This window comes from Leuciscus leuciscus (assembly GCF_965113295.1).
Source record: "Leuciscus leuciscus genome assembly, chromosome: 15".
Classification (NCBI taxonomy): domain Eukaryota; kingdom Metazoa; phylum Chordata; class Actinopteri; order Cypriniformes; family Leuciscidae; genus Leuciscus; species Leuciscus leuciscus.
The window spans coordinates 9,488,794-9,505,871 of record NC_138739.1 but is presented as its reverse complement, the minus strand read 5'-3'; the positions used below and the strand labels follow the sequence as shown (position 1 = coordinate 9,505,871).

Here is a 17,078-nt window from a genome sequence, read left to right as displayed (position 1 = left end):
TATGTGTTTTTATTTATTTTCTTTTTTTTATAAAAATTAAATTGCATAACCCAAAGAGATCGCACTGTCAGATAGTTTGGGAATATTCACACATAACATATACACATAAAACCTGATATTAGAGTTTTAAAATCAAACATTTTAAAAGAGAACAATACATCACAGTTGTTTAAACCAATGAGCATTAAGCTGTGTCGTCAGCAAGTCGTTTCCCATCGTGCTTTTGATCAGCGCAGTCGGTGGAGAGCAACTGCGCTCGACTGCAAAATCCGACACGTGCGCCTTGCGCTCGCGAGAGATTTTTGACATACGTCAGCATGACATCAGAGCCAGGCGGTCCGCACTCGGACACATTTCTAACCGGCATGCATCTCGCGCTGATCACCGGTGATCGATTCTGCGCAGATTTTGCTCATCTCAAACAAGCCTATTGTTTCTCTGAGTCACTTAGAGTAGGCTAAAGAATGACAAATTCAGTGCTGCAAATTGTAGAAAAAATATTCCCTTGTAGTAGGCTACTTGGGACAGACAAAAAAGTTTTTCCATCTTCTATCTGATTCAAATCACAGTCTGCATAGTCTCTGTTCTCTTTCTTGGTATCCATGAGTTTATGTCGTCCGTTCTCCATTTCCAAGTCTTTATCCAAGTCATGGTCACTGAATCGATATTTTGAAAGAAGTTGTCTCTTTTAATTGTGTAATTTATCAGTAATTTGCCAGTTTTGTGGTTCTATTTAGGGACGGGTAACACTGGGGTTTGGTTTATTGAATAATAATATGAATTGAAGACAACAGTCTGTTAAGAGAGAAAGAAAGTAAGCTACATCCTGCTAATTCAGTGGTAAAAATTTAATTCTTGTTTTTATTTTATATTATATTACACTCGGTCTCTCTCGCGCGCAGACACACTCGGTCTCTCTCGCGCGCAGACACTACTCGGTCTCTCTCGCGCACTTTCGCTCGCGCGCGCAGACACACTCGGTCTCTCTCGCGCACTTTCGGTCTCTCTCGAGCATTGTCGCTCGCTCGCGCAGTTCGCTTCTCTTTTGTCCAGTCCGGCGCCTCATACGCGGCTCCCTGATGCCCGCAAATTAGTTAAAATCTCCCGGAATCTAGAGCGAGCGAGCAAGAGCGCGCATGCGAGACTGTTTCAAACCGTGTAGCGCGCGCACGGCAGAGAGGGAGAGGGAGCGAGAGACCGAGAGACCTTGCGTGTGTGTGCGTGTCAAATCGCGCCACCAATCAGAAACGTTGAGGCGGGCTTTACACGATGACGATCGCTCTGATTGGTTTTAGGTCTATCTACACACCAGAGACATAAATACTGCTGTATTGAAGCAGTGCTGTTCCATTCATTCAAAGTACCAAAGCACGATTGAGAGGAAACATGGAAACAAAGAAGTTTTTCGTTTATTTGTTCATAGTTTCTGCATTCCTCTTGCACGGTAAGACATTTATTTATTTATTTCTCTTTAGGTCAACGATTTAAAAAAGAGAAAAGAAAAATAATGAGTTTATAGAGTTCCCTGCACAAACCAGAGATTTATTCAAGACCCAGATCCAGACAAGGACCTGTCAGTCCAAGAACCAGATTGACTAGACTAACGAAATATTAACGAAATATTAACTTCTCATTATTTTTTCTTTAGCCTACTGAACAAAGATCAACAAGACAGTTAACAAACATTTTTATTTTATTATTAGTTTCAAGTAAAAAAATAAAATAATAATAACTATAAAAGTGTAAAAAGGCCTAGACTTTATTAATTAACTTTTTTTTTTGTAGTAAATTTGTCAAGTTGTTATGTCAATGCGAATCAAATTAACCAAACTTTGAGTGTCTTTGTCTTAACACTGGTTGGCAGGATAAACAATATAAAAATTGTTGTTGTTTTTTTTTATTAGATTTTGGTTTGTATTTCACTGTATTCCTTTCTTTATCTCCCTTTATCATTTTAAACAGCTATAATCTGTTATAACCAGCTTCATCAAGACATCTAGAATTAACAAGAAACATCTAAATAAACTTAATATTATTTAATATTATATTATTATAGATAATTTAAATACTTAAGCATGCTGGAGAAAGTTGGGTTCGGTGGAGTTAGGTGACAAGCCAGAATGGTTAGCAATTGAAAAAGCTTCTTGTAATAAGACTTTTTACTACTGTATTACAATCGCGGGATAAGTGGCGAACAATCGTTAGTTTGACAATCGTTAGAGAGAGAGAGAGAGAGAGAGAGAGAGAGAGAGAGAGAGAGAGAGAGAGAGAGAGATTGTGAAATTGTTTGTCCTTGTGGGGATTTATTTATTTATTTATTTTTGGAAAACAGCTGAAAATGTAAAAATGCAGAAAGTTTTCTGTGATAGGCAGGGTTAGTGTAGGGGGAGACCGTTTGTACAGTAAATCATTATGTCTGTAAAAAGTCCCCAGAAAACATAAAAACACAACATTGCTTGGTCTTGTTGAAATGAGAGGAATGTTTGATGAAGTCGAAACCCTTGTCATCCCAGTCTCATCAGCTGAGGCTGAAAGAAGTGTCAGTGCTCTTATAGGACACTGAAAACACGGCTCAGAACAATGGCACAAGTGACACTTAACAGTATTGCGGTGTGTCATGTCCAACAGGACAAACTGGACATTATTGATGTGAAACAAATATGCCAACAGTTAATTTCTGTAAGTTCACTTTTAAATGAAAATTCTGTCATCATTTACTCTCCCTCAAGTTGTTTCAAACCTGTATGCATTTCTTTCTTCTGCTGAACACAAAAGAAGATATTTTGAAGAATGTCGGTGACCAGACAGTTGATGGACCCCATTGACTTCCATAGTAGAAAAAAAACCCTCAATACTGGTTACCGACATTCTTCAAAATATCTTCTTTTGTGTTCAGAAGAAGAAAGAAATTCATACAGGTTTAAAACAACTTGAGGGAGAGTAAATTATGACAGAATGTTCATTTTTGGGTGAACTGTCGGTCAGCTTCAGGGGATGTCCCCTTCCCCACCAATTTCAAAATCAAACCTACGCCCTTGCAGTCATGCATTAATTTCTCTGTGTTTTTGTCCACCTTTTATTTTTTTATTTTTTATTAACAATAACACAACACAGTGGTACCGGTATCTCATAACAGCACATACAGCCATATAATCATCTTACAATCTTTGGATATGTTCATACATAAGCATATAAAATGCAAAAACAAAATAATTATAATAAAAAAAATTAAAATACAACAGGGCATATCGAAGTAAATACATAACAGGGACATTTAATAGACCAGTAATCAAAAGGACATATCAGTCTTGTCCACCTTTTCTAGCAGTAATGTGTACAATTTTGACACACTACCACTCATGGGATGCACATTAACAATTCTCTCTGAGGTGGGATTCAAAAGTCTGGAATGTGCTTTCCAACAAAGTCTCTATCTCACAAATAACGGAAAAAATGTGAGGAAACGAAAGCTTTTTTTTTTTTTATGTTAAAAAGAGCTACATATATAAATATCCGGAACTGTCTCCATGTGTTTCCGTTAAAAAAAACGTACGTAAGCCTGGAGGAAAAGCATGATTACTACAAATTGGAGTATCCACAAATTTTTAAATAAGCTATAGGCCTACCTTAATTTGTAACCACACTTCAATTAAGTTAGAAATAAATAACTATGTTTCCGTTGATACTTTAAAGATAAAGAACTGATTTGTCCCGCATCTTTGTGCACACTGCACAGAACTGTTGATTTCTCCCTAGCTTACCGCATCTAGGGCTGTTTCTCAATTCCAAGAACGCAAAGAACAGACTTGCGTTCTCTTTGAGACTGGTCTTGCCAGGCGACCTTGAAAGAACGAACTCGGAAGGACGCGAGAACACAGAACGCATCTTTATGAGAATTGAGATGTGTTGCGATGCTGCTTAACTGACCATCTCGGCAAATACAACACAACATCACAAACATATGTCACAACCTTTTAAACATTTCTTTCATATTATTATAGACATTGTTTTCATAGTTTGTATCTTTTTTTATTTTACCATGTGTATTTATGAGTAGCCTATGTGTTACCTATCTTTGTCAATGTTAAGATTCTTTTTAATATGCCAATAAAAATACTGCCGCTTTCTTAAGGTCTTTATCACTTTATTAAAATGAAGCAAAAGAGACCGACACATGTAAACGTTCACGAGCTGTCACGTATTTCGAGCTTGCAGCGGGAATCTCTTAAGTGAGAACGAGAAGTTTAAAGCTTACAGATCCGTACGTCGACTGCCCGCAACATCTGGGATTTTTAGCAGTTCGATTCTCTCAAGTCTGCATTTGATGCATCCTCGATATCAAGGACACATCCGGGCACTTCATGCGTCCTCTGTACTTGCGTTCTTGGAATTGAACTTCGACGGTTGATGATGACGTAGTACAAGAACACAAGGACACAAGGGCTGTTTCTCAATTCAAAGAACGCAGAGAACGGACTTGTGTTCTCGTGGAGACCGGTCTTGCCAAGCTTCCTTGGAAGAACGAACTCCGAACCGGCCGCAATGACTTCTGGGACACCAGGCGAGTACTAGCTCAAGTCTGCATTCGATGCATCCTCGGTATCAAGAACACATCCGGGTTCTTTCATGCGTCCTCTGTACTTGCGTTCTTGAGAATTGGGTCTGAACTTCGACGGTTAATGATGACGTAAAACGAGAACACAAGGACGCAAGATCGCTGATGAACGCATATTGAGAAACACCCAAGATCACTGAAGAACGCATATTGAGAAACATTGCCGCTTCACAACCAGAGCCTCTCACAAGTTAGATAGAAAAAACAAAGCCAATCAGTTTAGCGATGTGTGGTAGAAGGCGGGACTCAGATATATTAACCGTTTGTGTAGGCTACCGTGAATTGCGCATTTTTCTCAGAACGCTCTTGTAAGAGATTTTAATCTAAATAAGATGTTTCCTGATTAAATTAAATAAGTCTAATACATAAAAACCACAAGACACAACCGGACAACAGTGGTTATATTTAAATATATTTTAAGTTTTGAGCGAAATTATTGATAGGGACATATCAGTGTCACTGGATATAAATTCTACGCCCCTGCATGACTGAGAAGAGGAAATTGGTTTTAATATTAGTGAAAACATGTGGGATGAGTGCTTGAGAAACGTCATGTTCAGTTCAGGTCAAAACCTTATTAAATGTATTCCACGATTTATCCACTCTGTAATAATTGTAAAATGTCACCCTGTTTTATTCTTTATGGTCATGTAGTCAAATTCAGTCGTTTTGGTAATGTATATTTCAATTTCTTTCTGAAGCGCATTCTATTGATCTGGAGCCTCAGCCTTGCATTGGACTTTTAGGAGGAGAGAATGCTTCTTGTAGTAAGTATCAGACAAAGGCCATTTCACTGTGTGTGATGCTTGCAAAGATATTTAAAAGCTGTAAGTATCTATCTCAAAGTAGCATGTACAATGGTACCGCTTAGAACGTTTGATGACTTATTTATCCTGTATACTATAGTTACTGTTTTGGTGGCATTTTGCGTGTGTGTTATTTGTGTTTTTACGCTGCTTGTTTGATCTGAAGAGAATTTTTTTTATAGCACTTCCTCTTTTATTATTTTGTATGTCTGTCATAGACATTACATCATTTTCTGTTGATTTCTTCTTCAGGTGTGTCTGGTGTTGATCCAGACAGAGTGTCAGTGATGGAGGAAGATTCAGTCACTATATGCACTGGTGTTAAAACAAACCAACTAGAGAAAATTAAATGGTATTTTAATAACACTAACATCGCTGTAATCACTGGAAATCTCAGTGTTATCTGTACAGATGTTCAGTGTAATGAAGGTAATAAAGTTACTGAGAGATTCAGAGGCAGACTGAAGCTGGATCATCAGACTGGATCTCTGACCATCATGAACATCAGAACCAGACACTCTGGAAATTATACACTAATGATCATCAACGGCAGCGACACTAGAAAGATCTTCAGTGTTTCTGTTCATGGTGAGTCTTCATGTTTAAAAACAAGTCTTGTACATTTAAATCACATCATTAAAGTGTTTAATACTTTTGCAGTGACATTCAGGGGTGTTATATTTAAATCATATCATCGTGTTTATTATATCAGTGACATTCAGAGGTTTTTCTCTTGATCTGCATCATTGAACTGAATCACTTTCAACTGTTTTGTTTTTCCACTGATGATCCATTAGTTTTTAACAGTTAGTTTTGTTCTGTTCATTCCAGTTCTTTCCATCTGATTAAATGCATTTATTATTTCATACTCGTTTTCATACTTGTTTTTAGTTCACAATAAAGTGCAAAGAAATTATAAATGTGTAAAAACTTATAGTTTGTCAGTTTATCTCATATAATGATCAGAAGTGTTTGCAAATCATTATAAATACTTTAGAATTATAATGTGCTTATTTTGGAATAGTATAATCTATAAATGTGTATTTCAATGTAGTAATGCATTGCATAAACATGTAGGTGTGTAATATATGTGCGGATCTGTAAAAAAAGAAAAGAAAAACTCCAGCAGAGTTGACATATAAACAGTAAATCTATACGAATAAAAACATCCACGATTAACTTGATATTTAGCAATTTTGCAGTTAATTTTGTTTCTACTGAATTTGTCAAGATCCAGGAATTTAATATGCACCATTATTTCCACATATAATTTTTGTTGTGGAGTTTTTTCCTCTAAAGATCCTCCAGCATCTGTTGGTTTGTGTTTCAGGTGTTCCTGCTGCTGAACGAGATCAAATGAGGAGAAAGTCAGTGATGGAGGGAGACTCTGTCACTTTAGATCCTGGTGTAAGAAACCCAGATGATTTGATGAAATGGTATTTTAAAGACATTCTCATCGCTGAAATCACTGAAGATCAGAGTCAGACCTGTACAGATGATCAGTGTAAAGAGAGATTCAGAGACAGACTGAAGCTGGATCATCAGACTGGATCTCTGAGCATCACAAACATCAGAGACACAGACACTGGACATTATAAACTACTGATCAACATCTGCAGATTCAGGATCATTCGATGCTTCGGTGTTTCTGACACTGCATGGGTGAGTATCATTTAGTCATTAGAATTTTAGAATACATCATTTTAAGTTTTATTTCATAACAAGTGCTGTTTAACATGATATGAGTGACAATTTAAAGGTAACCTGTGTGAACAAAGACTCTCTTGTTTCAGATTCGTCTTCAGTTACTGGGGGAGCTTTAGAAAGGCAAGTATTACATACAGATATTATAGTGAGAGAAAAATATTGTCTTTATTATGCAAAGTGTGTGTGTGTGTGTGTGTGTGTGTGTGTGTGTGTGTGTGTGTGTGTGTGTGTGTGTGTGTGTGTGTGTGTGAGATTATTACATTATTTCATATAGACCAGGTGAAAAACAAGGATGAGGTAAAATACTAAATCTTATGAGATTGTAAGGGTGGATTTCCTGCAGGGGTTCAAGCTGCAAGACTGCCGAATGACTAAAGAAACATTATTAGCAAGATGGTAGAAAACTGCACATTTATTATTACCACCCACTGTTACCAACGACGGAAATAAGCGCAGTTACAATAGCGTAATATGTAGGAGAGCGTTGCTGTAGAGAGTGACAATATTGTATTGCAATCGGTAGCACTTCAAAGTCAATACCAACCCTTATGAAAAAGAAGTATAGCTCATTCAAGCTCATTTTATGAAGTATACTTAAGTAATGTTCAAGTATATTTTTAAGTATACTAATATCAATGTATACTTGTAGTAAACTTGTAAGTGTACTATTTCAATACTGCTTGGGACTAAATTGGCCCACTTTTAGTATATAAAAAGTATATGTTTAAGTGTACTATACGTGTAAGAGTAGTAAACTTTAAGTACACATCTAGGTTTATCATTTGTAATGCATCTGTACTACAAGTGAACTTTTAAGTATACTAGTAGTTTACTATTTTAATACAAGTAGTAAATTTTTTAGTTGATGAAAGTACACACTGATGTGTACTCTCAGTAAACTACTAGTTTAGTATTTGTTTTCTTTAAGTGAACATAACATCATACCTATATTTACTATTTATATATTATTTTTGCACTTGCAGTATACTACTATGTTCAAGATGTTATTTTTATACTTGAAAAATACTTTTAAAAACATTTGATTAGCTTCATGCATCCTTTTTTATCAACACTTGAATGTCGGTAAGTTTCATAAAGAAAGGCAACATTTTAAAAAAGTTGAGAAAATCACATTTTTGTCAAAGACTACGCCTTGATCAGATTCAGAACGATGATCAAAATCATACTCGGTTACTATTGTAACCTCGGTTCCCTGAGAGTTAGGGAACGAGTATTGCGTAGCTGTACGCAGTGGGGAAATTCCTATTCCTCGAAAATTCTGAAGGCTAAAATGTAAAACGCATTTGCAGCTGCACAGCTAGCACAGTGAGTGTCTGGCTCACTCATTGGCTGTGCTGCGGCAACTGCACATCCAATGGCGCGGGCGCCTCTGACATGTGCGCCAATGAGCTAGCAGCACGCCATCACACGTCAGAGCCCGCCAAGGGGGAGTGGCCTTAGCCTATATTTATAGTCCCTGAAAAAGCCATTATAGCAGGTTACATCGACTGAAGCAACATACTTGCCATGTTACTATAGTGCGGCCGGCTACGCAATACTCGTTCCCTAACTCTCAGGGAACCGAGGTTACGATAGTAACCGAGTACGTTCCCTTTCGAGAACGGTCACTTCGTATTGCGTAGCTATACACATTGGGACACTATGTAAAACACCGCACTAAGTAACTGGTTGTCTACTGCGGCTCGAGATCCCTGAGCTCACAGAAACAAGCCAGAACCTAATATATACTGAAAAAGGCCGGACACCGTCGGGCCTGATAATATATACTGTATGTATATACAGTATGTCCATACATCCATATCCAACCTAGTATACCAAAGACCAGACACTGTCGGATCTTTTATGTATAAGGGATATCATAACCAGCAATAGGCGGGTTTTATAATGAAATGAATGTGTGCTTATGACATTGACATGACATGTGGATAAGACCAGACACCTATCGAGTCTAAATCATACAGAAAGGACCTTTGCCTGCAGGGAAGGCACCTCCATATTATAAAATTTCACAAATGTAGAAGACAAGGACCAGCCGGCCAAACGCACAAATGTCTTGAATAGGAAAACAAATGCAACCAAAATATATAACATGAACGTTTAATTAAACTCTTTGAAAATTGCACACCCTCTCCCAATTGGGACATTTATAACAGAAGAGGTCATCTGCAAGTCTTGTTCATTTTCATAAATCATGTTTTTTATTATTATTGTGCATTCTTTGATTAATAATAATAATAATAATAACTTAAATAATACAGGTAAATTACAAAATTAAAGTTAATTGAAAGTATGCTTTAATATGTTAAAAGTTTTTTTGTTTTGTTTTTTGCAGAGCAGATACATTCACATTTCATCTTTCTGAGTCAAACAAAACCAAGTAATTGCTATAATAAATAATACAACACTTGGTTAATCTTCGTAACGTTAATCTCCTCAGCTGACATAGATGCCTGACAAACTTTGTTGTTGTGATAACGTACAGAGAGCTTTTCCCTCACCACTAAACGAGCTGATTTAGTAAGGTTCCGTGAAAATGTTTCAGGTTTTATTTTCCTTTTACGCCCTGAAGAAGATATCACGAGTTCATTGAAATTATCCATCCTCGATCACTTTTAGTCAGCTTTGACGAAACTCCTCTTAGCCAGCGCGTCCTTTCAGAGTGACATCTGACCTGAATACTGCGCGCCGAGTCGCTAAAACAAACTTATCGTGTTGTGTTCACCAACAAGGGTGCGAGACGAGTGCTTGTCTGTTTCTGCTGTAAAACTGAACTTGCGATGCCTTGACAGCGGACAATACCGGCTTTTGTGAAAAAAAATGTTTAGGGTTCAGTCAGTCTTGTCAGGCGTCTATTTCAGATGAGGAGATTAACGTTATAAAGACACACCCGCAGGCGGTTGGTGAGTAAATGAAAATGTGCGCTTTGGCGGAAGGATGTTACGTGAGAATGTGGAGAGTGTCAAAATAAAGGTGTATATCGATATTTTAAGTGTGGAATCGATGCATCGTATCGTTAGATGTTACATCGATGCATCGATCCATATCGATGTATCGTTACACCCCTAGTACCAATAGGGCAAACCTGACCCACTGAGGTATATGCCAGAGATATGGCATCCACTATCCATCTGGACAGCCTTTGCTTAGTGACTGGAGATCCCTTAGGCCTCGTTTACACTGCAGGTCTTGATGACCAATTCTGATTTGTTGCCTATATCCGATTTTTTTGACTGTCTGTTTGCACGTTCTTTAAATTGTGACCCACATCCAATGCATGTGTTTACACTTGCCATAGGCTACTATCTGAAACATATCGCGCATGCTTTAAGGGTTAAATTCTCTTGCACAGATGGACGAACACAAAGTTTTTTTTTTCTTTCTTTTTTTCTCGAGGGTGGTCTGGCTAACACGAGACACGAGCCCTCATTTATTATTTCAGTGGAGCGTGTCTTATGACAGACTCGGACTGATTCGTGAAGACTCATATGACAGATAAGAGCTCTTATACTTGGAATGGTGGCTTGTTCTCGCAGTGAGAGAGAACAGTTTCAGCGTGGTTGATTCCAGGCATGAAAACCGTGCTGTTGTGTCTGAATTACAGAGAAGGTTCTGCGTGATGAACAGAATGGAAGGGAGCGGTATCTCTCTTGTGTCGTAAAGAGAGATAGCCGCGTGCACATCTGGCCGCGCGCTTCTTCCGTCGCTACTCAATGAGGGAAGGAGAAAGTTCAAAAGTTGAACTATTTCTCAATGGCTTGCGCCGCGCAAGGACGTTTTGTTGCTGCGTCAACCAAAGAGCAAGCGCAGCGGTGCGCATCATTGGCGTGCTCATATGAGGTGCCCCTAGGGACATTATTCAGAATTACCGTGCATATACATGTACTTTTCCTCTCACATACACATATGAAACCAAAGTCATTCACATACTATCATGAAATGCTCACACACATACAAGTGAAATGCTTTTACAAACACAACTGAAACGCTCTCATACACACAACTGAAAATATTACACTCACACACACAACTGAAATGCTCACACACATACAAGTGAAATGCTCTCATACATACAAGTGAAACGCTCTCATACACACAACTGAAAATATTACGCTCACACACACAACTGAAACGCTCACACACACACAACTGAAACGCTCTCATACACACAACTGAAAATATTACGCTCACACACACAACTGAAATGCGTGCATACAACATACTGAAATGCTTTTCATTTGTGTAAGTGAGAGCGTTTCAGTTGTGTTTGTAAAAGCATTTCAGTTGTATGTGTGTGAGCGTAATATTTTCAGTTGTATGTATGAGAGCGTTTCAGTTGTGTGTGTGTGAGCGTTTCAGTTGTGTGTGTGAGCGTAATATTTTCAGTTGTGTGTATGAGAGCGTTTCACTTGTGTTTGTAAAAGCATTTCACTTGTATGTGTGTGAGCATTTCATGATAGTATGTGAATGACTTTGGTTTCATATGTGTATGTGAGAGGAAAAGTTCATGTATATGCACGGTAATTCTGAATAATGTCCCTAGGGGCACCTCATATGCTCACGCTCACGCCGCGGTCAAAGTTCAAAATAGTTCAACTTTTCAACTAGTTCAATAGACAAAAGTTGAACTATTTTGAACTTTGACCGCGGCGTGCGCGTGAGCACGCCAATGATGCGCACCGCTGCGCATGCGCTTTGGTTGACGCAGCAACAAAACGTCCTTGCGCGGCGCAAGCCATTGAGATGAATGGGTTTTATAGCGCAGCGCAGCGCCGCGCATACCGCGTCCTGTGTGAAAGGCCCATAAGACGAGACCCGCTCGAAGGGAGGGGCCCAGGTCTGCCTGAGTGAACAGGGCCGGCGAGTGAGACTGAGATGGGGAGAACGAGACACGTGGGGACTTGGCCGGCGTGGGCTCGCTCACCTCCATTCTTTCGGGCTGCGGCGCTTCTTTTTCCTCCAGAAAAAGGAAGAGCAGGAGAAGCGGTGTCGCCATCTTGCAGAGAGCTAGCTGCATGCGCAGTCACAGAACAGGCAGACTCTCTCGCAGAGAGAGCAGCTTCAGCATGGGGGGTTCCCAGGCATGTGACGCACTTTGTGTGCCCGTCGGCCTCGTGCAGATGGCATCCGCACGTGGCGCATGTAGAGTGAGGTGTTTGTAACAATGCTCACGCTCCTTAGGCTGTGTGAACGCGGCAGCGAACACACAGTAGCAATTAGCAAAAAAATTATACAAAGGATATAGCATTGGTCGCCGGATAGCGACAGCAGAGCAGCGACAGGGGAAGACGACTTCGGTTGGTGAAGGCGTAGTCCGCTGTAGAACTGCACGCTCTAACCGTGTGATGCTTGATTCGACGGCGAAGGCTTTGCAGAGGACTCAGAGACGTGAAGTGTGTCGCTGAAGGAGATGAATCTGCTATAATGGCGGATTCGGGGACTATATAGGCTGAGGCCACGCCCCCTTGGTGGGCTCTGACGTGTGATGGCGCGCTGCTAGCTCATTGGCGCACATGTTAGAGGCGCCCGCGCCATTGGATGTGCAGTTGCCGCAGCACAGCCAATGAGTGAGCCAGACACTCACTGTGCTAGCTGTGCAGCTGCAAATGCGTTTTACATTTTAGGCTTCAGACTTTTCGAGGAAAAGGAGTTTTGCCACTGCGTACAGCTACGCAATACGAAGTGACCGTTCTCGAAAGGGAAACAGATGGAGTAGATCGAGTCCAACACCCCCAAAGCTTCACAGTCATTTTCTCTTCATGGGTTACACTTCATTTCATTTGGTAACATTAAGCAGTTTTGATTTACACACCGTTTAATGTTTGATGATCACGTTATTTTACATTTGAGTGAGTAATCTTCTATCACTTGTTTCAGCTTCTTCTGCACTGTTCCCTCTGTGTTACGTGTAGTTGGGATTTTACTGATTAATCTACGGAAAGATGGAGACTCCACAGTTGTAATTGGAAGCATCTCCTCGACTACATAATCGGCCACAAGTTTGTGAACTTCACTGATGGGGACTGTTTTAGCGGAGTTAAAACTCAAACGCTGTTGCTTTGGAGTTGGTGCACCACCGTCGTCCTCCTCAGCAGGCTTTGCTACCAGAGTGCGATTGGTGTTTGGATGCGAGATGTTTTTTTAAATTTGAGGTAGAATTTTTGGCGGTCGACAGAAGCTTTTCACCAACGCAGAGTATGCATTTTACCGTTATGTTCTTTTCCTTTTCGTTGACAAATTGAAAATAATGTGCATACTTCCATAATCCAAACGCTGTCCTCTCTGCCATCTTGCCGGGAGTTCAAAAAAAAAAACACACACACACACAGGGTCAGGCGCAGGGCACAGACGTATCACAGCCATTGACTTTACGATCACAGCGCTTCGGCTCCGCTGATACATCCGCAGGTGGCACAGTAGACCTAGGCCTACTGTCTGACAAAAAGCAGGCTGCAGTCGGGATTCTCCTTTCCTTAAAATAACGGATTACTTTTTTTTTTTTTATAACGAAGTTACTGATTACTTAACGCACGAAACTAACGCGTTAAGTTACACATTTCACGAAAAAGGTAATTAGAGTACTCTAACCCTCTTACCCACAACACTGTTTATAAGAAATACTTCTTTGTAAACTGTTGGTGTATATATCAATGCAGTTGTGATTAATGTTCATGGTAGCGTGATATCACTTAATTAAGTCTTTATAATTAAATGGACTGACAGGCAGATAGATACATAGATTGTTTGGTAGGCATATTTCTAGGTGTTTGCATCAAGCATATAGTTTGAAAGCTCTTGGAGGTATATTTAGATTTTTTTTTTTTTATGAAAAAGGTTGAAAAAATATAATTTATAGTTTGAAAAAGCTCTAAATTATATGTTATCTTTGCCAACAGAACAGTTGAGCCTTATTTGGACATTTATGATTTCAGTTACTGCCCTGCATTTATTACAGCACTGTTTCTTCATATAAGCATTGAGCAATGATTACTTAGACTGCAGCACATTTTACCCCAATCACAGATCTCACTGTTGTCTCTGAGTTAGATCTGTCTCTTTTTCTTCCTCTTATTTTCTCCACCCCCTTCCTGCTTGCTGTCATAGATGTGACGTTGGTCCGTTTGTCGTGGGAAGAGAACAGGAATTCTTGGAGGAGCTTGTAAAGAATCTGTGCCTGGTCATCTCTGGGTTTCCAAAAGGTCCAGCGTGCCTTTCTGCTGAGTCTCTCTAATGCGGAGCCAAACAAGAGAAATATATGGATTCGGTTGTTTGTTCACAGGAGTCTCCTAGAGACACATTTCCTGAAACACTGAAACACATTTCCTGAAACACAATAATTAAATATTCTCAAGAGGTGCTTGAATCGCAAGGGAGAATGCTCCACACCCACTATAACAAACAGCACTGGCAAAGATTGCCCATGTACAATCACAAGTTCAAATCACAACCACAGATTTTTTCCCCCATTACTGTGCAGTAAAGTACTGTACATATAAAAATTTTTACATTCTGTATTGGTGGTATTCAGTCACTCAGTCAGTCAGTCTACCTATCGGTGCAATCCAGCTTATGCAGTTAACACATGGAAAGCTTTGGAAAGGTATATTCGCTCTCCTTTCCCATTTGGCAGGTTTAAAACTCCTGGCATGTTTAACGTGTGTTGAGTAATCACAGTCTTGCATTTTTTCCTATATTCCCAGCATGCCACAATGTTTCAATTCCCTGTGAGGTACTGCACACCAATGATATTGTAGTTTTACTTTAGGTTTATTATAGTTTTTGGTCATTTTGATCTTTTATTTTATTTATTTATTTATGTATCTTTTTTTTATATATATATATCTTTTTTTTATATTGCTATTCAAGTTTAAGTTTATTTTTATTTCAGTTTTAGATTTAGTTTTATTTATTCCCAGTTAATAACTTTTGTGCTTCAACTTATTTCAATTTATTGCCAAGGCAACATTTCTAATTTTCACTAATTAATATTTATATTTGAATTTATTTCAGCTTTATCAAAATGAACCAAAAGATATTTTGCATAGTTTAAGTTTTAGTTAACAATAATTAGCCTGTTGCACACTGATGGTAGCAACAGTTTGTCACTGGAAGGCCTGGTTTATTCTTAGTAGCCTGTGAACCCAAGCCAAGGCTTTTATCAGTGGACTCCAGCAGTACTGTGGAGCCCCCTCCCTGGAGGGAGAGTTGGAGGAAGTCATAGGATGAAAAAAATGGGCCATTAGAAGGCCTCCACAGGCCCCATGGGTTCATTAAACTGCCTTAATCTTGTATATCAAGGCACTGGCCATCTCAGAACTCAGCTCTGTTAGATAGGGACTGCTGAGTCTTTCCCCTAAATGTCAGATTACGACAGCTCTATTACATCTGCATTTCCTTTTTGTTAAAAATACCAGGACTTTGGGAGTAAAGTAAGTGCTCTTCAGTACCTAGAGATAGCAATAATTAGTAATAAAGGGTTTGGATAAACAAGCAAACATATAGTGATTGTTTGATTGCACAGCTTCTTCAAATAATATACTGTAGCAACTATTTTGATCCGGATATTCTGTACTAGAAGATGTCATAGCGCCCCCTACCGTATAACAGTGAAAACATGGATAGCTGGAAAATTCTGTCATTGTTGGGGAAAAGTAGAATTAGAGTAAATTCCTATACACTACCAGTGGACTAGCTACATTATTTGTAATTTAAAAGGTTTAATGACAAAACCATTAATTGTACCCAACTTATAAACCTTTAAAAAACAGCCCTACTGTGAGCTACAAGGTTATTAATCAATAATATTTGCTTTTGTTGAAGCCGTCAGTCTGCATTATTTCAACTTATTTACAAAATAATCATGTTTAACTGCGAAATTTGTTAAGGTAAAACTACATTACCCATGATGCTGTACAGAAAATATTCCACCAATCAGGGAGTCGAAACAAGCCAAACGTGCCAAAAGATCTCTTTAGCTCCGCCCACTTCCAGGAAGCAATTGCTGTAATCGAGTCGGTCTCCATACGCTCTCAAATACTTCAATATTTGAATATACTGAATGAATAAAAGCATTTCTGCTCTTCTGCTGTAAACTTCCCCATGAATGAATGGCGTTTCCATCAAAATGTGAAAATAAATGTGAAATAAATATTTCAGACAGAATATTATTCACTGATTGGTGGCTGATTTGTTGATTTCATGAGTTTCTGTGACAGTTATTCAGTTCAATTCAATTTATTGTTTCCAGATGGAGAAAGATCACGTGATCTGAGAGAATCCCAACAGGATCATTGTGAATCTGCAACATTATTCCCATTGAGGAGAATCAGCAAAAACACACTTCAGCTGTTAACCTTTAACCTGAAATACTTTACATATTCATCATAAAACACTATTTACATGTTATGGAAATAGTAACCAACCGGTTACAGGAAGCACATATAATTTAGGAAATTTAGATGAACTTGACTTACATTATCTGACAGTTTCAGCTTTGAATAGATTAACATTTATCATTTATCATGCTTATTATAATAAATGCCTTGTTTCAGAGGATGGATTAGGTGTTTGTTGAAGGTTGAGAAGGAGTTCAGTGTTTCTGAACTGAAGATTCTGATAGAGACTCATTATAATGGAAACACTCAAATCAACATTTAACACTGTATTTGCACTACACATCTTGAACTGTCAGTTTTTACTTGACTTGTTATCAATGTACTGTATTTGCATAATACAATGTGCAAAGTGTATAAAAACTTATACACATTATTTTGCTTCAAAACAACGTGTGTGTTGTGATTCAGGCAGAGCTGCTTTATTTAGTTCATTACAACTCAGAATCTGAAATGTCACTTTTGCTCTTTATGTTTCTCACATGTTTGTAAGTGTATCATTTTTACTGTTGCTTTTAAGAACAGAATGTGAATAAATGC

General features: G+C 38.7%; 1 protein-coding gene and 1 long non-coding RNA gene across 3 annotated transcripts in view; both read left to right on the top strand.

Annotated features, from left to right (window-relative positions):
- Positions 1 to 16,995, top strand: part of LOC309476122 (uncharacterized protein) — a 186,302-nt gene extending 169,307 nt beyond the window's left edge. The window contains exons 2-7 of one of the 2 annotated variants that reach the window (XM_082139325.1): positions 1,786 to 4,561; positions 5,317 to 5,382; positions 5,674 to 6,009; positions 6,752 to 7,083; positions 7,215 to 7,248; positions 16,394 to 16,995. In XM_082139325.1, coding sequence (XP_081995451.1) covers positions 4,543 to 4,561; positions 5,317 to 5,382; positions 5,674 to 6,009; positions 6,752 to 7,083; positions 7,215 to 7,244 — 783 coding nt within the window. In that variant the 5' untranslated portion in view covers positions 1,786 to 4,542 and the 3' untranslated portion in view covers positions 7,245 to 7,248; positions 16,394 to 16,995. Of the gene's footprint in view, positions 1 to 1,537; positions 4,562 to 5,316; positions 5,383 to 5,673; positions 6,010 to 6,751; positions 7,084 to 7,214; positions 7,249 to 16,393 lie in introns of those variants that run through there. The other variant, XM_082139326.1, reaches the window with a different exon arrangement.
- Positions 12,007 to 13,642, top strand: LOC309476522. The gene is made up of 2 exons (XR_014198234.1): positions 12,007 to 13,445; positions 13,495 to 13,642. It is a non-coding gene; the product is annotated as an uncharacterized lncRNA (long non-coding RNA).
- Positions 16,996 to 17,078: the final 83 nt, after the last annotated feature.